Here is a 26,106-nt window from a genome sequence, read left to right on the forward strand (position 1 = left end):
GTATTTGAGGGACTTGACTATTACTATTCTGGCTAAATTAATTGTTAAACTATTAAAAATAACTTCCATTGAAAAGTTAGATACAATACATTCTCAAGTGTTTCAGTATTATATACCAAGAACTGTTAAAGATGACAAAACTGGAAATCCTGATATTGCCACTTAGATTACTTAGATTAGACATATTTATGTCTGTTGAACCCTTTGAATTACAAATAATGAAAAACCTGAATGCAATTATTTGGTACAGTTTGTGTAGTTTTACAATGTGGGTAAATGTATATACAATTATCTAAAGTAATGCAGAACTGTAATCTGTTTCAGTTGGTCCTGGCTGCAGATATTCATCTAATAAAGGTTGCTTTAATATTTTTCAGTGTTGCATTAAAAAGAAAGGTTTATATTTTTAAAGACAAGGCAATAGGAAGGTGTGGTTATGATTGTAATAATGTGTGTGTGTGTGTGTGTATATATATATATATATATATATATATATATATATAAATTGTGGCTCAGTTTCGCTTTGCCCTTTTGAATACAGACCCAGACACAAGATTGAAGGTTTTAAAGCGCAGATGCGCTATTTTTAATAACAAAAATAACATGAAAACTGAAAACAACCCCCTAGCTCTTATGAGCACGAACTAAAACACAAACTGGAACCTTCTGTAATAAGCAGGACAGCTAAGCTGTTTACCGGCACAAACAAAACAAACAGTTTACTCACGAAACAAAAAGGTTTACACACCACCTTTGTTTTTAATTACGGCTGTACAGGCAGGCTTCTTCACACACAGCAGCCCTGAAGAGACTGGCTGCTTCCCTTAAATACCCTGCACCTGGCTCCAATTTACAATGATAGCCAGGTGCAGGGGATAATTATTATTATTATTATTATTATTATTTATTTCTTAGCAGACGCCCTTAGCCAGGGCGAACTACAATTGTTACAAGATATCACATTATTTTTACATACAATTACCCATTTATACAGTTGGGTTTTTACTGGAGCAATCTAGGTAAAGTACCTTGCTCAAGGGTACAGCGGCAGTGTCCCCCCACCTGGGATTGAACCCACAACCCTCCAGTCAAGTCCAGAGCCCTGACCACTACTCCACACTGCTGCCATAATTAATAATAAAACAATAATTAAACTAAACAAACATGCATGCGCACATGTTTTTGGCAGGGGGGGATTTTAACCCCCTCCCTGCCTGGTTACAATATTATATAATATATATTGTCAGGAATGAATGAATCTTAAACCTGTCTTCCCTTGCACAAGGTGCGATCACCTTTTTTGAGTGAAAGGCTTATGCGGCAGAGATTGATGTCTCTTTGATAGAAACAGTTTTATTTGAAGTCTTCCCACTAATGATGGGAATGGGAATGCAGAGATGGAAGCTCTGCTAACAAGATTTAGGTTTTTGCAGGTATCAGGCTATTAAAGACACACCTGTGGTGGTTTTGACAGACCCACTGAGAGCAGAAACTGACCCAGGTCTGTGACAGCTACTGGAAGCAGGCTGATCTTTGGGATACAAATTGAACATTTGTGAAACTGCATGTGTGTTAAAATGTTGTAATAACTGTACTGTGTTTTAAAGAATGTAAAGCCAGAAGAAATACTAAACACATTGTTAAAACACACCGTTCGAACAAAAACTTATAATATGCTCTGTATTAACCTGTAGTGGTTCGGGGTTGTCTTCCTGCCTCGATCACCTGTTCAGAAGCACAGCGACTCGCACCCAAGTTTGGGCTAGTCGTTCTCATGAAGCGGAAATCGCTCAGACGCTAAAGGCGTCGGACAGATCGCTTTTCACCTGCCTGGTCTCCTTTGTCGGTACATAAATTTATCTTTTAAAAAGTTTCCAAATTGATTATTATTTTTTTTGTTTTAATTTCAGCAGCAGGGTTTGGTTGCCTGGATACTAAATGGAACAGAGTGGCACACATAACGAAACCAGGGAAATAATGAATAAAAAACAAAAGCATTTCCCAAATCCCGAGATTCTCTTCTCTATAAAACCCGGGATGGGGAATTAGCATACGGGAATGCAAACGCTACGCACTGCTGACTTCTGGGAAAGATAACGTCTTTATTTTCTTCTGTCGTTCTCTACATTTTCTCGCTCTCTCTTTGGCTTTCTCCTTTTCTAGCTCTTTTTTTCCTGGGCTTTGGTTTAAGCGGTACAAACGCGCCCGGGCCGCCTCCTTCCTCTTGTGCTCTTCATACAGTTCTGGGTTCTGCTTTATTTTGTGTCTCCACTGCCTGGTTGTGTTGCTCCTCCTCTTCTTAGCAATCGTGCATTCTTGAATTCTCAGTTTCAATTGCAGTGGAGCCTGGAAATTTAAAAAAAAAAATAATCATTTCATTCGACTTAAATATACTTCACTGTTTTTGGAAACACAATTTCTTTAGAATGCAGACTTTATATGAACATAAGAACAACATGAGAAAGTTTACAAACGAGAGGAGGCCCCATTCAGCCCATCTTGCTCGTTTGGTTGTTAGTAGCTTATTGATCCCAGAATCTCATCAAGCAGCTTCTTGAATGATCCCAGGGTGTCGGCTTCAACAACATTACTGGGGAGTTGGTTCCAGACCCTCACAATTCTCTGTGTAAAAAAGTGCCTCCTATTTTCTGTTCTGAATGCCCCTTTATCTATTCTCCATTTGTGACCCCTGGTCCTTGTTTTTTTTCAGGTCAAAAAAGTCCCCTGGGTTGACATTGTCTATACCTTTTAGGATTTTGAATGTTTGAATCAGATCGTCGCGTAGTCTTCTTTGTTCAAGACTGAATAGATTCAATTCTTTTAGCCTGTCTGCATACAAGATGCCTTTTAAACCCGGGATAATTCTGGTTGCTATATTATATATATATATATATATATATATATATATATATATATATATATATATATATATATATATATATATATATATATATAATGATGTTCAATTCAATGTGGACGTTTCCTCATTATTCTGATACAGCAAATTGCCACACCCTATTATAATGAACAACCTGATAGACCGAACAGGGGGGGAGTTTGTTATAAGGAAGTTACTTAAAACCACAAATAAAAACAACATCTCACAGAAAAGAAACCTCACTCAAACAAGCAACCCTTTCAGAGCAGTAAACCCAGGGTTTAATCTGGTGCAGTATTAAAAAAGCAATGCTAAACAGTCTCTCCTCTGTGTGCAGAAAGGACAGGACTCTGTCACCCCCAGGGTTTATGATGCTCACAAAGGAGCGAATGGCCATGATGGTATGGAAGATTCTCCTCTGCAGATCCCCTGATCTTTGCCGCTGGTGGTTTATACAGGGCTCTCCAAGCTGGCACGATCTGTCCTGCCGCTGGCTTCCTCTTCGGGCAGCTGAGGGAGACTCTGCAGGAAACGCGGCGACCTCACCGCCTGGTTCCTTTATAAAACTCCAGTCAGCTTCTGCCCAGCCTCCGTCCTCAGGCAATCACTTTGCTCTCTGCACTCTTCCTCCCCCAGCCCAAAGAAATAGCGAGTGGGTGCACCGAGCTCTGGAAAACGCCATCTCACCAGCGCCCCCTGCAGCTTTGTGTCCGCTAATTGAGGCCCTCAAAGAGCCGTTTGGTTTGGGCTGGACTTCACTCCACATGAATTAACGCAGTGTTAAAATGCCGGTATGCACTTTGTAGTCTCAGAGAAGGGAGCAGAACACGAACAGAAACCAAGCTGTGATAAGACAGTGAAGAAAATAAGAGTTTAAAAATGTCTGATCAGGTAGACATCATCGCCAAATGCTTTAAGACTTGAACACATACTTAGAAGTACCATGAGCTGTCAATGTAACCGCTGTATTAAAAACATCATAAATTTTATAACGAAAGGACAAACAATCTGATCTTTTTTAGTTTTATTCAGGCACCTTGTATTAAAACATCTGCCCAATCGAAACATTTTAAATAAATTAAATTTCAACAGGTTTATATACAGACATATTATATAAAGCACAACTGCAAAAAAAAAAACGATAAATAAATAAACGTTTGAAAAGAAATAAGTGTACATGCAGGTATATTATTTATATATGTACAATGCAGCAGTGTGGAGGTGGTTAGGGCTCTGGACTCTTGACCGGAGGGTTGTGGGTTCAATCCCCAGTGGGGGACACTGCTGCTGTACCCTTGAGCAAGGTACTTTACCTAGATTGCTCCAGTAAAAACCCAACTGTATAAATGGGTTATATTATGGGTATAATATGTAAAATAATGTGATATCTGTATAATGTGAAATAATGTATAATGTGATATCTTGTAACAATTGTAAGTCGCCCTGGATAAGGGCGTCTGCTAAGAAATAAATAATAATAATAATAATAATAAATACAACCGAAACAATATAATTAAAGTAAAAAAAAAAAATTAATTAATTAATGGGTTTATATACAGACTTAAAAGTGCAAATATGCAACCGAAACTATGGAAATAAATAAAAAAATGGGTTTTATATACAATCGCAACGGCACAGCACGTTATTGTAACCCTGGTAACTTTGTGCTTTGTGAGATGATCCCTAAGTAATCAGAATTTTCTTGCAGTCGGTAATTTATTGACGGTCCCTTACAGAAAAAAAAAACGGTTGAAGGCCTCCTAAAAATTAATTTCTTTCACTTTCCGTTCCTGAACGCGTGGTGGTGAGCGGAAGTAGTTTAAAATAAAGTAGAAAATAATCAAAAACAAAGTAATCCTTAAAGATTATTAAAAAATAGAGTAATATGATGAACACTGAGCCAAGTTTGGAGGTTTGGGGGGGGGGGGGGGGGGGGGGGGAGTGAGTCCCGGTAATTTATATTTTCCGCGTGTTTTTTTTTTTCTTCTGTATATAACACATGCTAGTAGATTGAAGTGTCAATACTAAAACCACTCAGGATTGTGTAAACGATATAAACCAATGAAAAGAAACAATGGACACTTTGTATTATATTTTCTGTAAGAGATGGAATAACGTACACGTGAAATGCGTGTGTTAATGTGTAACAAGCTTAAAGAAAGGGGCTTTATTTCTGTAATTCATACATGTGGTTGAAAAACCAGCTATGTGTTATTATTACTAATAGTATTGGATACTATTAATACGGTATAGTATCTTGAGCCGAGTTTACCAGCACACGTTAACAAATCATTTTTATTTCAAAGAAAACAAAGGATATTGCAAACGGTATTGTCTACTAATAGTTTATTTAAACGTAACGAGAAAGTATAAAGTCTTTTTAAGGATGTATATACGTTAGGGCAGCAGTGTGGAGTAGTGGTTAGAGCTCTGGACTCTTGACCAGAGGGTTGTGGGTTCAATCCCCAGTGGGGGGACACTGCTGCTGTACCCTTGAGCAAGCTACTTTACCTAGATTGCTCCAGTAAAAACCCAACTATATAAATGGGTAATTGTATGTAAAATAATGTGATATCTGTATAATGTGATATAATTGTAAGTCGCCCTGGATAAGGGTGTCTGCTAAGAAATAAATAATAATAATAATAAGTTGTGTGCATATATACGAACATGAAAGAGAAATACAAGTAATGCAAATACTGTAAGAAAAAAGTTAAACTTTTAACTAAGTTGCATAAAGGCAGTAGCATATTTGATGTTTTGTCCTGAATACTGATTAAGTGAACAGGATGAATGTGATCCATGATGTAGATTCATGATATATTAACTGGTTAAAGCGATCTGCACTGAATAATTGTCCTGTATGTCTTTTTGTTTTGTTTTTTTTTTTACCCCCGGGAGGTAAAGTAAGAATTAATCAGATTCTAGAGGTTAAACTTCAACTCAGCTTCACTCCTGCTTCATCAGGGAGGATCAAACTTGCTGAAACAAATACACGGCTTCCATATTCACCAGGTGGTAGGAACAATTGAATGTTTTTTGTACACTATTTAACTTTTAATTTTGATACTATATCCCCCCTATGAGATCTCATCATTTAAATGCGCATTTGTTGAAATTTAATATTGTGTTGAAATATAAAAAAATAAAGGATTTGGCCGACTGATCACACAAGTCTTGCTTGTCTATTTAAACGGTATTGTAATCATTCTATTTCTCCTGGAAGCAGGGTACCGCTGAACTAGATAACCGCTCTCCTTTGAACCTAGGGATTAGATTAAGACTTGATAACCTGTTTGCCCTGCAAGGTGAAGTAAAAAGGGGATCGTACATGGTTACGTTCTCAAAGAAGCCTAGGCGTCTGTACAATCCACGCAGAAGCTGCGCTTCTCCACGTAGGCAGTGCACGTGCCACACACCGCCTTCGCGCACTGGGCACAGCGTTCAACAGTCTTGTTCCCGTTGCATTTGGCAACCTGGCATTGGCGTCGCTTGCGGCCTGCGCCGCGGTCGCTGCCCACAGCTGCCGGCACCTTCTTTCCACTCCTCTTCTGCTCAAAACGTTTGTGGCGAAGTTCGGAGGCTAGCGGCAGTACGTGTTTTCTCCTCGTTCTCTTCTTGCCCCTGCGTTCCTTGTAAAGAATGAAAGAGTTGATGGTTGCAAGATCCGATACATTTGTAAAAACACACAGGCCACCTGCGAGACCCGAGTATTTCCGTTAGAGATTAAAAGAAGACATTCCTGGAAGGACTGCAGACTGATTTAAATCACAGTTCAATACACCACCAGCCCAGTCTTGACTAATACAAATAATTACTGTACTGTATAAGCAAAATCTAATTGTTTTCTATGTAGCGGTCAATTTGACCGGTCTGGTAGTTCTAGGTATGAAGGTATTATATCGCCCTTATTTTTGCAAGTCTCATACTTTCTTTGTCAGGATAATGAATACATATATTTAGGAAAAGTCATAAACGCATAGCCCTGTATCTGCCAGACAGGCGGAGTAAATGATATTTAAAAAAAAAAAAGGTCAAATTGACCTCCTTGGTAGTTCTAGTGTTAACCCAAGTGCATTGCCTATCCTTTTCATTAAAAACCAGTTCAATATGCTGGCAGACCGGGGATGAGGCTCAATGTGGTTCCTATCTAACCTACGATTAGCTGTACACCTAAAAATAACACATCTTCCTTTTTATTTTTTTTACACGCTGCAAAAACGTCCTCGTCTAGAGGAAGCTTACTCTCTCCCTGGCATCAGTGGGTGCATAAACATTAATAAAAACAAGCTCTACCGTCAATAACCGCCTGGACTTTGAGTAGGCGTCCATGTAGAACGTAGCAGACAATTACAGAGCTCGGTTTAAACCACACAGAAAACAAAATGCCCGCCTCAGCCCTCACATTGGTTCCATTACTGAAAAAAAAACATTTCCTTTCCATTCTTTTTTCCCCCAAATAAACACGATTTAGCCCCCAGTCTACGTGAGACTTTTCTGCGAGATATACTCAAGAAGCGTGCCTTTTTTCAGAGCAATTCTACAGCCCTTAATATCAAGGGGGGTGGGGAGGAATCCTCAACATCAATTCATCAATTCCCCTTCCTCCTTTCATCTGCTCCAGGAAATCCTTAATACTCTGAACACTGTACCCTCCCGGGGTTTGTGCGAGCCCAGCGAGGGAGGAATCTGTAAGACTGCCTTCATCAATGACATAATTGCTCCCTACTCTTTTTCTCGGGACAGTTTTTAACAACGTCACCTTCAATCACCCCTCAGAAACACTTCATTGAGTCGGAAGTTGCTTAACTGACATAACCACTGCCATCCCACTTAAAAGAGCGTAATGTTAAAGATCCTCTTCGACGTTTTTTAAAATCATAAAACACCAGTCTCCTGAATGAAACAACATGTTTCAGCTGCTGAGATTTGCAGCCCAGCGGAAGACGTTTTAAACTTGACATTACTGCAAAAACGAGAAATGTTTGCAAATTTCGCGTTTATTAAAAATCTAAATTAACGTGCCGCGAAATATATTATTTATACATGTCCCGTAAATCAAAAGAAAAAAAAAACCAGGGGGACATTTGACAAGGTCATTTTTCTAGCAGGAACTGCAAAGGGGGGTAACTGGGGAAAAATACACGATCTAATACGATTCCTCTCTCAACAACCTCTCTCAATTTCACTGAGTACACCTCCCACAGAGAGAGAGAGCACACCCTTCAAGAGGAACGAACTCATCAGACTACACAACACCTCCCACAGAGAGAGAGCGCACCCTTCAAGAGGAATGAACTCACCAGACTACACTACACCTCCCACAGAGAGAGCACACCCTTCAAGAGGAATGAACTCCTCAGACTACACAACACCTCCCACAGAGAGAGAGCGCACCCTTCAAGAGGAATGAACTCACCAGACTACACTACACCTCCCACAGAGAGAGCACACCCTTCAAGAGGAATGAACTCACCAGACTACACTACACCTCCCACAGACAGAGCACACCCTTCAAGAGGAATGAACTCCTCAGACTACACTACACCTCCCACAGAGAGAGCACACCCTTCAAGAGGAATGAACTCCTCAGACTACACTACACCTCCCACAGAGAGAGCGCACCCTTCAAGAGGAACGAACTCAGACTACACTACACCGCCCACAGAGAGAGCACACCCTTCAAGAGGAATGAACTCATCAGACTACACTACACCTCCCACAGAGAGAGCACACCCTTCAAGAGGAATGGACTCACCAGACTACACTACACCTTCCACAGAGAGCACACCCTTCAAGAGGAATGAACTCCTCAGACTACACAACACCTCCCACAGAGAGAGCACACCCTTCAAGAGGAATGAACTCATCAGACTACACTACACCTCCCACAGAGAGAGCACACCCTTCAAGAGGAATGAACTCCTCAGACTACACTACACCTCCCACAGAGAGAGAGCACACCCTTCAAGAGGAATGAACTCATCAGACTACACTACACCTCCCACAGAGAGAGCACACCCTTCAAGAGGAATGAACTCCTCAGACTACACTACACCTCCCACAGAGAGAGAGCACACCCTTCAAGAGGAATGAACTCCTCAGACTACACTACACCGCCCACAGAGAGAGCACACCCTTCAAGAGGAATGAACTCCTCAGACTACACTACACCTCCCACAGAGAGAGCACACCCTTCAAGAGGAATGAACTCCTCAGACTACACTACACCTCCCACAGAGAGAGAGCACACCCTTCAAGAGGAATGAACTCCTCAGACTACACTACACCGCCCACAGAGAGAGCACACCCTTCAAGAGGAATGAACTCCTCAGACTACACTACACCTCCCACAGAGAGAGCACACCCTTCAAGAGGAATGAACTCACCAGACTACACTACACCTCCCACAGAGAGAGCACACCCTTCAAGAGGAATGAACTCACCAGACTACACTACACCTCCCACAGAGAGAGCACACCCTTCAAGAGGAATGAACTCACCAGACTACACTACACCTCCCACAGAGAGAGCACACCCTTCAAGAGGAATGAACTCATCAGACTACACTACACCTCCCACAGAGAGAGCACACCCTTCAAGAGGAATGAACTCCTCAGACTACACTACACCTCCCACAGAGAGAGAGCACACCCTTCAAGAGGAATGGACTCCTCAGACTACACAACACCTCCCACAGAGAGAGAGCACACCCTTCAAGAGGAATGAACTCCTCAGACTACACAACACCTCCCACAGAGAGAGTACACCCTTCAAGAGGAATGAACTCACCAGACTACACTACACCTCTCACAGAGAGAGAGCACACCCTTCAAGAGGAATGAACTCACCAGACTACACTACACCTCCCACAGAGAGAGCACACCCTTCAAGAGGAATGAACTCCTCAGACTACACTACACCTCCCACAGAGAGAGAGCACACCCTTCAAGAGGAATGAACTCCTCAGACTACACTACACCTCCCACAGAGAGAGAGCACACCCTTCAAGAGGAATGAACTCACCAGACTACACTACACCTCTCACAGAGAGAGAGCACACCCTTCAAGAGGAATGAACTCACCAGACTACACTACACCTCCCACAGAGAGAGCACACCCTTCAAGAGGAATGAACTCCTCAGACTACACTACACCTCCCACAGAGAGAGAGCACACCCTTCAAGAGGAATGAACTCCTCAGACTACACTACACCTCCCACAGAGAGAGAGCACACCCTTCAAGAGGAATGAACTCACCAGACTACACTACACCTCTCACAGAGAGAGCACACCCTTCAAGAGGAATGAACTCCTCAGACTACACTACACCTCCCACAGAGAGAGTACACCCTTCAAGAGGAATGGACTCACCAGACTACACTACACCTCCCACAGAGAGAGAGCGCACCCTTCAAGAGGAATGAACTCCTCAGACTACACAACACCTCCCACAGAGAGAGAGCACACCCTTCAAGAGGAATGAACTCACCAGACTACACAATGCCTCCCACAGAGAGAGAGCACACCCTTCAAGAGGAATGAACTCCTCAGACTACACAACACCTCCCACAGAGAGAGTACACCCTTCAAGAGGAATGGACTCATCAGACTACACTACACCTCCCACAGAGAGAGCACACCCTTCAAGAGGAATGAACTCCTTAGACTACACTACACCTCCCACAGAGAGAGCACACCCTTCAAGAGGAATGAACTCCTCAGACTACACTACACCTCCCACAGAGAGAGCACACCCTTCAACAGGAATGAACTCCTCAGACTACACTACACCTCCCACAGAGAGAGCACACCCTTCAAGAGGAATGAACTCCTCAGACTACACAACACCTCCCACAGAGAGAGTACACCCTTCAAGAGGAATGGACTCACCAGACTACACAACACCTCCCACAGAGAGAGCACACCCTTCAAGAGGAATGAACTCCTCAGACTACACTACACCTCCCACAGAGAGAGCACACCCTTCAAGAGGAATGAACTCCTCAGACTACACTACACCTCCCACAGAGAGAGAGCACACCCTTCAAGAGGAATGAACTCATCAGACTACACAACACCTCCCACAGAGAGAGCACACCCTTCAAGAGGAATGAACTCCTCAGACTACACTACACCTCCCACAGAGAGAGCACACCCTTCAAGAGGAATGAACTCCTCAGACTACACTACACCTCCCAGAGAGAGCACACCCTTCAAGAGGAATGAACTCATCAGACTACACTACACCTCCCACAGAGAGAGCACACCCTTCAAGAGGAATGAACTCCTCAGACTACACTACACCTCCCACAGAGAGAGAGCACACCCTTCAAGAGGAATGAACTCATCAGACTACACTACACCTCCCACAGAGAGAGCACACCCTTCAAGAGGAATGAACTCCTCAGACTACACTACACCTCCCACAGAGAGAGAGCGCACCCTTCAAGAGGAATGAACTCCTCAGACTACACTACACCGCCCACAGAGAGAGCACACCCTTCAAGAGGAATGAACTCACCAGACTACACTACACCTCCCACAGAGAGAGCGCACCCTTCAAGAGGAATGAACTCCTCAGACTACACTACACCTCTCACAGAGAGAGCACACCCTTCAAGAGGAATGAACTCCTCAGACTACACTACACCTCCCACAGAGAGAGCACACCCTTCAAGAGGAATGAACTCCTCAGACTACACTACACCTCTCACAGAGAGAGCACACCCTTCAAGAGGAATGAACTCCTCAGACTACACTACACCTCCCACAGAGAGAGAGCACACCCTTCAAGAGGAATGAACTCCTCAGACTACACTACACCTCCCACAGAGAGAGCACACCCTTCAAGAGGAATGAACTCACCAGACTACACTACACCTCCCACAGAGAGAGCACACCCTTCAAGAGGAATGAACTCACCAGACTACACTACACCTCCCACAGAGAGAGAGCACACCCTTCAAGAGGAATGAACTCACCAGACTACACTACACCTCCCACAGAGAGAGTGCACCCTTCAAGAGGAATGAACTCCTCAGACTACACAACACCTCCCACAGAGAGAGCACACCCTTCAAGAGGAATGAACTCACCAGACTACACTACACCTCCCACAGAGAGAGCACACCCTTCAAGAGGAATGAACTCCTCAGACTACACTACACCTCCCACAGAGAGAGAGCACATCCTTCAAGAGGAATGAACTCACCAGACTACACTACACCTCCCACAGAGAGAGCACACCCTTCAAGAGGAATGAACTCACCAGACTACACTACACCTCCCACAGAGAGAGCGTACCCTTCAAGAGGAATGAACTCACCAGACTACACTACACCTCCCACAGAGAGAGCACACCCTTCAAGAGGAATGAACTCCTCAGACTACACTACACCGCCCACAGAGAGAGCGTACCCTTCAAGAGGAATGAACTCCTCAGACTACACTACACCTCCCACAGAGAGAAAGCACACCCTTCAAGAGGAATGAACTCACCAGACTACACTACACCTCCCACAGAGAGAGCGCACCCTTCAAGAGGAATGAACTCACCAGACTACACTACACCTCCCACAGAGAGAGCACACCCTTCAAGAGGAATGAACTCACCAGACTACACTACACCTCCCACAGAGAGAGCACACCCTTCAAGAGGAATGAACTCACCAGACTACACTACACCTCCCACAGAGAGAGCACACCCTTCAAGAGGAATGAACTCACCAGACTACACTACACCTCCCACAGAGAGAGTACACCCTAAGAGGAATGAACTCCTCAGACTACACTACACCTCCCACAGAGAGAGAGTGCACCCTTCAAGAGGAATGAACTCCTCAGACTACACAACACCTCCCACAGAGAGAGAGTGCACCCTTCAAGAGGAATGAACTGCACACACACACCTCCACCTTCACCTGTGCCCATCCACACCCAGCATTCACTGCGACAGACAGAAACGGTAGAGTACGGTGCAGTGGCGCGGGCGCCGTTTTATTTAAAGCAAACAGAAATAAAATAAATATTCAAACAAAAATAAACCCTGTGCTCACCGAGCAAAACAAAAGGGTAAACAAAAACAAATCACGAACACTACAACCCGTCAGGCTGGGCAATCGCCTTCACTGACGCTATCCTTGGTTAGTTTCGTTTTTAAATAAACTCTCACGCTCTCCGTTTCTCTACTCGCTCTCTCCTCTTTAACACCCCACCACGAGTTGGAGAGCCGCAGGCTTTTTGTAATTAGGTGATTTAATTAGGTGAATTAAATCACCTAATTAATTCGGGAGATGGCCACCTACTGCACGAGTTTAATTATTCCTGGCAGAGGACGAGCACCAATCTCGCCTCTGCCAGAACACGTTTTAAAAATAAACAAAACACTCGGCTACGCCGTCCTAAATACATAAATAATCAAATATATGGTGCTCGCCGACAAATACAATAAAAATAATACAAAATAAATACACTGCACAGGGGCGGAGGGGGAGACCCCGATCTAAAAATAAACAAAACAATGTACAGGGCTGCTCGCCCTGTTACAGGGAGGTATAAACAAATTGGAATATAAGCAAAGTCTGCATTCTACAGAAATTGTTTGCACAGAAGGCTAAACTATGGAAGAATGCAGTGAACAGTTCTAATGGTAACTAGAAGCTCAATGTCTACCCTGCAACCAAGTTACTTATAATTACTGATAACATGTTTTTAAGAGGAAGCGAATGTGTGTGTTTCTGAAATAGGACTCCCAAACATTGTCTTTGTCAGTCCCAAACTGTTGTGACATAAATTATACACGAAATAAACTGATAAAAAAAGATAGATACATTTGTTAATCAGATTATAATAATTTTGCAACTGTGGCACTTTTCAGTAGAATGGGATACTTGAGCTGAAACCTTCAGACAGAAAGGGTAGTTTTAATCAAAAACACGGACTTAACTTAGGCTTGGTGGTCCAGTGATTAAAGAAAGAAAGGGGCTTGAGACACCAGGAGGTTCCCGGGTTCAAATCCCAGCTCAGCCAGTGACTCACTGTGTGTGACCCTGAGCGAGTCACTGAACCTCCTTGTGCTCCGTCCTTCGGATGAGACGTCAAACAAACAAGGTCTTATTATAAAAGACTCTGCAGCAGCAGCTGTGATACACGGTTCACCCCCAAGTCTCTAACTCGCTTTGGATAAAGGCACCTGCTAAATGACTAAATAATAATGACTTCTCTTTTTAAAAATAAATAGGTTTTAATAATAAAGATAAGCTTGGACCAATGTTACAGTGTCTACTGGTAGCAGGTATTTCATACTGACCCATTCATCTTGGGGTGTCGACTCTCTGTGTTTCTGCTTACGCTGCAGTTTCCCATCAGTAGAGATTTTGCTCTGGGGTGATGAAGTGGAAGTGCGTCTTCCTAGATCTGCTTTAGAAGCGCAGGAAACAGAAGCCAAGGTTACTGCACAGCATTGAATCACAGCCACTTTCCTGCAAGGCTTCACCTCACAACCATCACTGTTAACAATTAGAACATTGAAAAGCAAGAAAGATGATAAACTCTTAATCCTTCACAAAACAATTGCAATTCTTATATAAACTGTATTTTTGACATTCTACTCACATGCTGTGCAGCTCGTGGACGGCATCGCTCCTTCCTCCTTTCCATCTGCAGCTCTTTCCTGAGGGGGGTGATGTTTCCTCTGAATGGACCCCAGCACACTGTCCTCTTCTCCATCACTAGAACAAGTGTCTTCAGAGAAAGGCTGATTGGGTTTCATGCAGACCAATTCAGGTGGACAATAATCACAATGGCTAGATTCCATCTTAACTATATTCACAGGATTATTGACTTTATTTTCTCTACTAATATCCTCTGTGATGTGATCACACTCCAGCTCTATGGCCTCCTCTTTAATGTGGACAGGTTCAAGTTCAGGGATCTCTTTACCTTCAGCACTTGTCAGCTCTGTAATCTCCATTATTCTTCCACACCACTCCTGATCACAGATTTCCTCTTGTGTGTAAACAGCTTCTATCACTGGCTGCTCCTCTGCTTCACTGAAAGCACGTCTCTCTCCAGAATCTGCGTGAAACAAAATTATACATGCTTTTAACTCTCACTGTACAAATAAATACAATCATGTAATTCTGTGGAGTTTATAACTGTATGAAATAACACATCATGGATATTCATGCCATAGAGAGTCGTGTTCAGATCCAGTTTCAAACGAGTCCCGTCAGTTACCTGGATATTACAGATCAGAATTTGGCCTGTGAATTGAAAAATGCTGATTGAGAGAAATTATTGATGACTAAAATTAACAGCCGTATGTTAAATGCAACACAACCCACACCCTGGCGTGTGTTATCCCTTACATGATACACACACTGAGCATCAAAAGAAACGTATCCCTTATATTTGTATAAAATTCACTAGATGTGATTGAAAAACGACAAACTCTGTTTTAGAGCAGGTGCAGTGACTTTTTATTGTGCTGATTAACAACTGACATCACGAAGATGCTGCAAAATGATCTGTCGATCTCGGGCAGGTGTTGTGACTCTTGGTCTCCCAGATGGTGGCGCTGTCATTGACAGAGTGTGTCTGGTTATACCGTCTTGCCAGGTTTGAAAGTGCTGGCAGTGTGAGCACCCAAGACATCGAGCCACAGCACGCTGCCCTAGTCCAGCCTCCAACATGCCGATCGCACGAAGGCGCTGCTCTCTTGACAGACGTCACATATTGTTTTTTTCTGTGATTTTCTTAATTGCTTTTACTCAAGCTTGCAATTCAACAGCTGAAATCGCTCCATATCCAGCATCCAATCAACTGTCTCACTAATTAGGTGATTAAGCGCATCTGCTTCAGTCACAGTCACTCAAGCGTGTCGTGGTCATGGATGAATGATCGAGGGATTAAAAAGAATAGAAAAAACATGTTGTCAATGTCCATCATTTATATACAGTACCTTATTTTTTTTCGAAAATAAGAACATAAGAAAGTTTCCAAACGAGAGGAGGCCATTCAGCCCATCTTGCTCGTTTGGTTGTTAGTAGCTTATTGATCCCCAGAATCTCATCAAGCAGCTTCTGGAAGGATCCCAGGGTGTCAGCTTCAACAACATTACTGGGGAGTTGGTTCCAGACCCTCACAATTCTCTGTGTAAAAAAGTGCCTCCTATTTTCTGTTCTGAATGCCCCTTTATCTAATCTCCATTTGTGACCCCTGGTCCTTGTTTCTTTTTTCAGGTCAAAGAAGTCCCCTGGGTCGACATTGTCAATACCTTTTAGGATTTTGAATGCTTGAATCAGATCACCGCGTAGTCTTCTTTGTTCAAGACTGAACAGATTCAATTCTTTTAGCCTGTCTGCATACGACATGCCTTTTAAACCCGGGATAATTCTGGTTGCTCTTCTTTGCACTCTTTCTAGAGCAGCAATATCCTTTTTGTAACAAGGTGACCAGAACTGAACACAATATTCTAGATGAGGTCTTACTAATGCATTGTAAAGTTTTAACATTACTTCCCTTGATTTAAATTCAACACTTTTCACAATATATACGAGCATCTTGTGGGCCTTTTTTTATAGCTTCCCCACATTGTCTAGATGAAGACATTTCTGAGTCAACATAAACTCCTAGGTCTTTTTCATAGATTCCTTCTTCAATTTCAGTATCTCCCATATGATATTTATAATGCACATTATTGCCTGCGTGCTTTAAATTGAATGTGTTATAATAGTGATAAGTTTATTTTGTTGTTAATGTATATATATATATATATATATATATATATATATATATATATATATATATATATAATCAAATAAAAGCCAAACCAATGTTTTTTTATTTTTTTTAAACCTCTTTGTAGATTTCTTCCTACAGAAGGAAACAAACACTAGGGACTGAAACCGTTCTAGTCGACTGCAGACATCCACATCAGAATTTCCTTCAGCCTCCCGCATTGTGAACACCTCTATTGTAACTTTTTTTTTTCTAAAATTCCAACCGTCCAAATGAAAAAGTTTCTAAAATGTAAACAGGCATGCTGCGCATTTGGATAAGCCTCTGATGTAGTAGGACAAGGGACGCATCTCTCCCAGGAGGCAGAGCGCGTGGGGCATTTGGCATTCTACATTATTATTATTATTATTTGTTTATTTAGCAGTCACCTTTATCCAAGGCGACTTACAGAGACTAGGGTGTGTGAACTATGCATCAGCTGCAGAGTCACTTACAACTACGTCTCACCCGAAAGACGGAGCACAAGGAGGTGAAGTGACTTGCTCAGGGTCACACAATGAGTCAATGGCTGAGGTGGGATTTGAACCGGGGACCTCCTGGTTACAAGCCCTTTTCTTTAACCACTGGACCACACAGCCTCCTATGTGGTTACATTAGCAGGAAGCGGTTTGCGTGAGAAAACACGACTGGGGCATATTATTATTATTATTACTACGACTACTACTAAAAATGATAATCACATATTTATGTATTAATGTATCTGGAAACACAGACAAAGCAAGTATGTTTCACGTTCTTCAGCAAACCGGCAACCAAACTAAAGAACGTCAGCTTTCTTCTACGTGTTTAATTTCCGGTTACTTTTCATAATGATGTGGGCAACTCGATACAACTTTAACAAAACAACACGTTTATTATTCAGGAGTTGGCTTTAGTTACAGCTTTGCTAGCACGCTTCTCTCTCAGTTATGTTTCGTCCTCTCTAAACACTTTACTTGTGGCGTTACGACTCTCTGTTCCGTCCACAGCTGCGCCCCAATACAGAACAAATCTCAAAACAATATCTATATTTGACACACTTATGTTCCTCCTTACCGCTCTGTCAAAAAAAATAAAAAAATCTACAGCGCCACGTGAGCCAAAATGGACCTATTCTGTAATGGATAAAAAAAACAAGTATCCTAATGTTAAAATTGGTATGTTAGTGTTGTATTGTTATTTCATTTGTAATACACACAGGACATGGCGCTGTAGATTTTGTGACTGGAATGGAGAGGGTCTGAGGACGATCGGGTATGCTGTACTCGAGAAAGCCTACCCGTCATAAAACAACAAAATAACATGCAGATTTTGTCAAATGTCCCAAACAAACGGCGGCCCCAATTCTGCTGGGGGTCCCTACGCTATAGCGTTATCTGCGTGTAGATCATTCCGGCCCTGGGCAGCGGTGTATTTAATTTCTTTTTTTTTTTAATGACTGGAAGGCATACAAGAACCATAACATTATTAAACTCACCTTGAACTCTCGTGAATAATCCCTGGTTCTCGTTCCTCTGAAAGTCTTGCTCATTGCAGTCGGGGTTCATGTTTCTGAGAGGTTGTTTAATGTCTGCATCTGCAGCGTTCATGCATTCCCGCACTGCTTTCAACTCGCTCTCTGATATTTCCAATCTCAGCTTCAGACTTTCATTCTCTTTCTCCTTTCCAGCCATTTCCATTTGGAATTCAGTGAATTTGCCGCCGATAACTTTTGTGATTTGGCACAAGACGGTGTCTACAGCCGCTTTCACTGCGTGCTCGATGGTAGAGGCGAGCTCGTCTTGAAAGAACGACACGGAGACGCTGACGTCCATCTTCACTGACTGTTAGCTTGAGACTGATATCCTTTCTGTATTCACGCTTTTATTATGAATAATATTGGGAGCCTCTCTTTGTTATTCAGTCAGCACTTGACTTATTTAGCAAGTTTCTCTGCTGCTGCAGCTCAACAACCCCACGCAGTCCCACACACACACAATGTAAACAAACCCGCACACACTTCCGCTTCCTCCCTGCTCCCATGGAGACGAGCGCGTCGTGACGTCACGTTAGCGGATTGGCGCCTCCTGCTGGAAGCACCCGGATGGAAGCTGACGGCAATGGATTCCTTGACCAGGGTGACCAGACGCGCCGGTAAAGCCGGGCTTGCCAGTTTTCAGACTTCATGTTTTTGTCCCGGTCAGAAACAGTAACATTATCTTCCCGGTTTTGTTATTTTGTACTCACATTGCTTATACGTACAGCAGTGTAGCGATGTGCTGAGCAAGTTCACAGCAGAGTGATGTATTATACAAAAATAAAATAAAAGGCGGGGGAGTGTCACCCCGCCTCCCAGGGTGCACTGCTTCCACCATCAGCCACAAAATGCATTACATTCTGACCCCAAAGAACACTTTCCACAGTTATGTTCATTACCTTCATGTGAGCAGCATTTTATTTAGGTTTTGTTTTTGTCGATTGTGTGACCTTGCATACACATCTATGGCTAAACCTTTTTCCTCACCACCCTATAGAATTAACACATGTTGCTTCAAAGCACCGAAATGAAACCTGCTGAATAATGTTACGCCAAAATGTTGATTTGCATGAAGCTTTGTAGTTTTCCACACACTAAATGCAAAAAACAGGCACACTGGAAAGATGTGACATTTTGAAATCTAACATGAAAAACTACTGCTTTGTTTTTTGTGATATCATTGTGTAGTTTCTTTATGTTTATGTTCATCTAGTTTTTTTTTTTTAATGTCTCAATCCTAAAATTCTAGGTGATGTCGTCGCTGTAGATAGAGCATGTCTCAGTTAAGCTGTCCCTAGTTTAATTCAAAATGGCTTTATTTTAACACAATAAAGACAGACACAATTCGATTTCTAAACCCTCCGCAGCGGCAGTGATTCAGGGTCTCCTTTAATACAGTCCTGTTCAAATACAACTGGGACCACAAACTCACTCAAACGCATTATTATTTGTTTATTTAGCAGACGCCTTTATCCAAGGCGACTTACAGAGACTAGGGTGTGTGAACTATGCATCAGCTGCAGAGTCACTCACAACTACGTCTCTCCCGAAAGACAGAGCACAAGGAGGTGAAGTGACTTGCTCAGGGTCACACAATGAGTCAGTGGCTGAGGTGGGATTTGAACCGGGGACCTCCTGGTTACAAGCCATTTTCTTTAACCACTGGACCACACAGCCTCTTACCACTAGAAACAAAGCAAGTGGAAGAATTTTCAGCTTGTACGGTGACATCGCAGTGATCTCAATAACCTAACTGTCCAAAGCTGCAGCTTGTTTTCCACCAACACTGCAGAATATTCACACACAACTCTCACAGGTGCTGTGGATGGGTGGTTCTCAAAGCTTCTGGACTGCGCCCCCTTCCTCTCGTCTGCAGTACTTCACTTTCAGAAGCACTGCTGTAGGAAACAGGGCTACAATCATTTGCATACACAGCAGGCTTGGGATTTTTCTTAGTTTAATTAGTTTATTTTCACAGTTGCCTGCATTTGAAACCGACGAGAGAGACGCAGGGTCTGCTTTGGTATTCTGGTGTGATTGAGATGCTTTCATTGAGTAAACTGAATTGTTTTTTTTTTTTTTTTTTTTTTTTTTTTAAGTGTCCTGACTGACTGAATCTCTGTGAACTAGACTGTGTTTCTTTAGTTTATTTGACTCTACAAATCTCTTCCCACACTCACTACACTCAAAAGGTTTCTCTCCCGGGTAGGTTATGTGGTGTGTTCTGAGGCTGCGTCTTCGACTGAAACTCCCACATACTGGACACACATACAGTTTCTATACTCTGTGAGTTAGCTGGTGTTTTTGAAGGTTACATTTCTGAATAAAACACCTCCCACAGTCAGAACACACAAATGGTTTCTCTCCTGTGTGAGTTAGCTGGTGTTTTTGAAGGTTACATTTATGATTAAAACTCTTGCCACAGTCAGGACACTCGTACGGTTTCTCTCCTGTGTGAGTTAGCTGGTGTGATTGAAGGTTTCCTTTCTGATTAAAACTCCTCCCACAATCAGCACAGTGAAACGGTTTCTCTCCCGTGTGAATTCGCTGGTGTGCTTGAAGTAAAGTTTTAAGATTAAAACCTTTCCCACAATCAGCACAGTGAAATGGTTTATCTGTACTGTGAGTTAGCTGGTGTCTTTGAAGACCTTGTTTCTGACTAAAACTCCTCCCACAATCAGCACAATGAAATAGTTTATCTGTACTGTGAGTTAGCTGGTGTGATTGAAGGGTTCCTCTCTGAGTAAAACGCCTCCCACAGTCAGGACACTCGTACGGTTTCTCTCCTGTGTGAATTCGCTGGTGTTTTTGAAGGTCATATTTCTCATTAAAACCTTTCCCACAATCAGCACAGTGAAATGGTTTACCTGTACTGTGAGTTACCTGGTGTCTTCGAAGTCCTTGTTTATGACTAAAACTCCTCCCACAATCAGCACAGTGAAACGGTTTCTCTCCTGTGTGAATTCGCTGGTGTGTTTGAAGGTTTCCTTTCTGATTAAAAAGCCTCCCACAGTCAGGACACTCATACGGTTTCTCTCCTGTGTGAGTTCGCTGGTGTTTTTGAAGGTCACATTTCTTAATAAAACTCTTCCCACAATCTGCACAGTGAAACGGTTTCTCCTCCGTGTGACTACACTGGTGTATTTTCAGCTTTCCCCGGTCACTGAAATTGGTGCCACATTCAGTACAGTGATACAAGATCTGCTCTGAAGGAATCTGCTGGGGAGTTTGTAGGGAAATGAAGTTGCCCTGGGTTGCAGAACTGTCGGGATGTGGAGTCGCTGTATATCCCACAGGAAGTGGTCGGCTATCTTGTGCAGAAAGATTCTGAACAGAGCGAGTTCTGAGTTTCTTCACATATTCATCTTGGGGTGTCGACTCTCTGTGTTTCTGCTTACGCTGCAGTTTCCCATCAGAAGAGATTTTGCTCTGGGGTGCTGGAGTGGAGGTGCGTCTTCCTAGATCTGCTTTAGAAGCGCAGGAAACAGAAGCCAAGGTTACTGCACAGCATTGAATCACAGCCACTTTCCTGCAAGGCTTCACCTCACAGCCATCACTGTTAACAATTAGAACATTGAATAGCAAGAAAGATGATAAACTCTTAATCCTTCACAAAACAATTGCAATTCTTATATAAACTGTATTTTTGACATTCTACTCACATGCTGTGCTGCTCGTGGACGGCATCGCTCCTTCCTCCTTTCCATCTGCAGCTCTTTCCTGAGGGGGGTGATGTTTCCTCTGAATGGACCCCAGCACAGTGCCCTCTTCTCCAACACTAGAACCAGTGTCTTCAGAGACAGGCTGATTGGGTTTCATGCAGATCTGTTCAGGAGGACAATCCTCACAGCGGCCAGATTCCATCTTAACTATATTCTCCTCCAGTGTATTGACTTTATTTTCTTCACTAACTTCCTCTGTGATGTGATCACACTCCAAATCTACAGCCTCCTCTTTAATGTGGACAGGTTCAAGTTCAGGGATCTCTTTACTTTCTACAATTGTCAGGTCTGTAATCTCCATTATTCTTCCACACCACTCCTGATCACAGATTTCCTCTTTTGTGTAAACAGCTTCTATCACTGGACCCTCCTCTGCTTCACTGAAAGCATGTCTCTCTCCAGAATCTGCGTGAAACAAAATTATACATGCTTTAAACTCTCACTGTACAAATAAATACAATCATGTAATTCTGTGGAGTTTATAACTGTATGAAATAACACATCATGGATATTCATGCCAGAGAGAGTCGTGTTCAGATCCAGTTTCAAACGAGTCCCGTCAGTTACCTGGATATTACAAATCAGAATTTGGCCTGTGAATTGAAAATATGGGAACAAAAAAAAATTAAATGATATATATATACACACTCACTCACACTGAGCATCAAAAGAAACGTATCCCTTATATTTGTATAAAATTCACTAGATGTGATTGAAAAACGACAAACCCTGCAGTGACTTTTTATGGTGCTGATTAACAATTGACATCACGAAGATGCTGCAAAATGATCTGTCGATCTCGGGCAGGTGTTGTGACTCTTGCTCTCCCAGTTGGTGGCGCTGTTATTGACAGAGTGTGTCTGGTTATACCGTCTTGCCAGGTTTGAAAGCACTGGCAGCGTGAGCACCCAAGATGGCGAGCCAAAGGCATATTGTTTTTTTTCTGTGATTTTCTTAATTGCTTTTACTCAAGCTTGCAATTCAACACCTGAAATCGCTCCATATCCAGTGTCCAATCAACTGTCTCACTAATTAGGTGATTAAGTGCATCTGCTTCAGTCACAGTCACTCAAGCGTGTCGTGGTCATGGATGAATGATCGAGGGATTAAAAAGAAACAAAAAAACATGTTGTCAATGTCCATCATTTATATACCTTATTTTTTTCGAAAATAAGAACATAAGAAAGTTTCCAAATGAGAGGAGGCCATTCAGCCCATCTTGCTCGTTTGGTTGTTAGTAGCTTATTGATCCCCAGAATCTCATCAAGCAGCTTCTTGAAGGATCCCAGGGTGATGGCTTCAACAACATTACTGGGGAGATGGTTCCAGACCCTCACAATTCTCTGTGTAAAAAAGTGCCTCCTATTTTCTGTTCTGAATGGCCCTTTATCTAATCTCCATTTGTGACCCCTGGACCTTGTTTCTTTTTTCAGGTCAAAGAAGTCCCCTGGGTCGACACTGTCTATACCTTTTAGGATTTTGAATGTTTGAATCAGATCACCGCGTAGTCTTCTTTGTTCAAGACTGAATAGATTAAATTCTTTTAGCCTGTCTGCATACGACATGCCTTTTAAACCCGGGATAATTCTGGTTGCTCTTCTTTGCACTCTTTCTAGAGCAGCAATATCCTTTTTGTAACGAGGTGACCAGAACTGAACACAATATTCTAGGTGAGGTCTTACTAATGCATTGTAGAGTTTTAACATTACTTCCCGTGATTTAAATTGAATGTGTTATAATAGTGATAAGTTTATTTTGTTGTTAATGAATTTTATATATATATATATATATAAAAAATAAAAGCAAAAACAGTGGTTTTTTTTCCAAACCTCTTTGTAGATTTCCTCCTACAGAAGGAAACAAACACTAGGGACTGAAACCCTTCTAGTCAACTGCAGACATCCACATTTGAATTTCCTTCAGCCTCCCGCATTGTGAACACCTCTACCCAACCTTTTTCTTTTTCTAAATTTCCAACCGCCCAAATGAAAAAGTTTCTAAAATGTAAACAGGCATGCTGCGCATTTGGATAAGCCTCTGACGTAGTAGGACAAGGGACGCATCTCTCCCAGGAGGCAGAGCGCGTGGGGCATTTGGCATTCTACATTATTATTATTATTATTATTAGTTTATTTAGCAGTCACCTTTATCCAAGGCGACTTACAGAGACTAGAGTGTGTGAACTATGCATCAGCTGCAGAGTCACTTACAACTACGTCTCACCCGAAAGACGGAGCACAAGGAGGTTAAGTGACTTGCTCAGGGTCACACAATGAGTCAGTGACTGAGGTGGGATTTGAACCGGGGACCTCCTGGTTACAAGCCCTTTAATTTAAACACTGGACCACACAGCCTCCTATGTGGCTACATTATCAGGAAGCTGCTTGCGTGAGAAAACACGTCCGGGGCATATTATTATTATTACTACTACTACTACCACAAATGATAATCACATATTTATGTATTAATGTATCTGGAAACACAGACAAAGCAAGTATGTTTCACGTTCTTAAGCAAACCGGCAACCAAACTAAAGAACGTCAGCTTTCTTCTACGTGTTTAATTTCCGGTTACTTTTCATAATGATGTGGGCAACTCGATACAACTTTAACAAAACAGCACACGTTTATTATTAAATAGTTGGCTTTAGTTACAGCTTTGCTAGCACGCTTCTCTCAGTTATTTTTCGTCCTCTCTAAACACTTTACTTGTGGCGTTACGACTCTCTGTTCCGTCCACAGCTGCGCCCCAATACAGAACAAATCTCAAAACAATATCTATATTTGACACACTTATGTTCCTCCTTACCGCTCTGTCAAAAAAAAAAAAAAATCTACAGCGTCACGTGAGCCAAAATGGACCTATTCTGTAACGGATTAAAAAAAACAGTTATCCTAATGTTAAAATTGGTATGTTAGTGTTGTATTGTTATTTCATTTGTAATACACACAGTACATGGCGCTGTAGATTTTGTGACTAGAATGGAGAGGGTCTGAGGACGATCGGGTATGCTGTACTCGAGAAAGCCTCCCCTTCATAAAACAGCAAAATAACATGCAGATTTTGTCAAATGTCCCAAACAAACGGCGACCTCACTGTGGCCCCAATTCTGCTGGGGGTCCCTAAGCTATAGCGTTATCTGCGTGTAGATCAACCCGGCCCTGGGTAGCGGTGTATTTAATTGCATTTTTTTTAATGACTGGAAGGCATACAAGAACCATAACATTATTAAACTCACCTTGAACTCTGATGAATAATCCCTGGTTCTCGTTCCTCTGAAAGTCTTGTTCATTGCAGTCGGGGTTCATGTTTCTGAGAGGTTGTTTAATGTCTGCATCTGCAGCGTTCATGCATTCCCGCACTGCTTTCAACTCGCTCTCTGATATTTCCAATCTCAGCTTCAGACTTTCATTCTCTTTCTCCTTTCCAGCCATTTCCATTCGGAATTCAGTGAATTTGCCGCCGACAACTTTTGTGATTTGGCACAAGACGGTGTCTACAGCCGCTTTCACTGCGTGCTCGATGGTAGAGGCGAGCTCGTCTTGAAAGAACGACACGGAGACACTGACGTCCATCTTCACTGACTGTTAGCTTGAGACTGATATCCTTTCTGTATTCACGCTTTTATTATGAATAATATTGGGAGCCTCTCTTTGTTATTCAGTCAGCACTTGACTTATTTAGCAAGTTTCTCTGCTGCTGCAGCTCAACAACCCCACGCAGTCCCACACACACAATGTAAACAAACCCGCACACACTTCCGCTTCCTCCCTGCTCCCATGGAGACGAGCGCGTCGTGACGTCACGTTAGCGGATTGGCGCCTCCTGCTGGAAGCACCCGGATGGAAGCTGACGGCAATGGATTCCTTGACCAGGGTGACCAGACGCCCCGGTAAAGCCGGGCTTGGCAGTTTTCAGACTTCATGTTTTTGTCCCGGTCAGAAACAGTAACATTATCTTCCCGGTTTTGTTATTTTGTACTCACATTGCTTATAAGTACACAACTGTAGCGATGTGCTGAGCAAGTTCACAGCAGAGTGATTTTATTATACAATCAATCGTGTGAATCACTTGTTTTCTGATTATGTGTTTAATAATTGATATTCTGTTTAACGTCCTGGACCATGGCTAAGTATTTATTTAATTAATTAATTAATTAATTAATTAATTAATTAATTAATTAATTGTATCTTGCTAGTGTCACAAGA

General features: G+C 42.4%; 1 protein-coding gene across 8 annotated transcripts; it reads right to left on the reverse strand.

Annotated features, from left to right (window-relative positions):
* Window positions 1-555: 555 nt before the first annotated feature.
* Window positions 556-25,998, reverse strand: LOC117407682 (uncharacterized). 8 transcript variants are annotated; one of them, XM_059018089.1, is made up of 5 exons: window positions 18,138-18,665; window positions 14,495-14,956; window positions 14,190-14,299; window positions 6,210-6,510; window positions 556-2,346 (listed from the first exon to the last, which is right to left on the reverse strand). In XM_059018089.1, exons 1-4 carry the CDS (start codon window positions 18,472-18,474, stop codon window positions 6,232-6,234), a joined length of 1,188 nt encoding a protein of 395 aa, XP_058874072.1. In that variant the 5' UTR covers window positions 18,475-18,665; the 3' UTR covers window positions 556-2,346; window positions 6,210-6,231. The 8 variants fall into 8 exon arrangements, with proteins under 8 accessions (XP_058874072.1, XP_058874074.1, XP_058874069.1 ...); XM_059018091.1 differs by lacking the exon at window positions 6,210-6,510 and having other exon boundaries at window positions 14,495-14,623; window positions 14,822-14,956; window positions 18,138-18,662; XM_059018088.1 differs by lacking the exon at window positions 556-2,346 and adding an exon at window positions 2,952-3,721.
* Window positions 25,999-26,106: the final 108 nt, after the last annotated feature.

This window comes from Acipenser ruthenus, chromosome 58 (assembly GCF_902713425.1).
Source record: "Acipenser ruthenus chromosome 58, fAciRut3.2 maternal haplotype, whole genome shotgun sequence".
NCBI lineage: Eukaryota > Metazoa > Chordata > Actinopteri > Acipenseriformes > Acipenseridae > Acipenser > Acipenser ruthenus.

Bases quoted from the DNA above. Each gene is read 5' to 3' on its own strand.
- LOC117407682 (XM_059018086.1), bottom strand. From the start codon at position 25,473: ATGGACGTCAGTGTCTCCGTGTCGTTCTTTCAAGACGAGCTCGCCTCT. The intron at 14,300-14,494 runs GTGAGTAGAATG...GCGCTTCTAAAG, and splicing joins GTCCACGAGCTGCACAGCAT to CAGATCTAGGAAGACGCACT. The intron at 2,347-14,189 runs GTCAGTATGAAA...TTAAATTTCCAG, and splicing joins CGACACCCCAAGATGAATGG to GCTCCACTGCAATTGAAACT.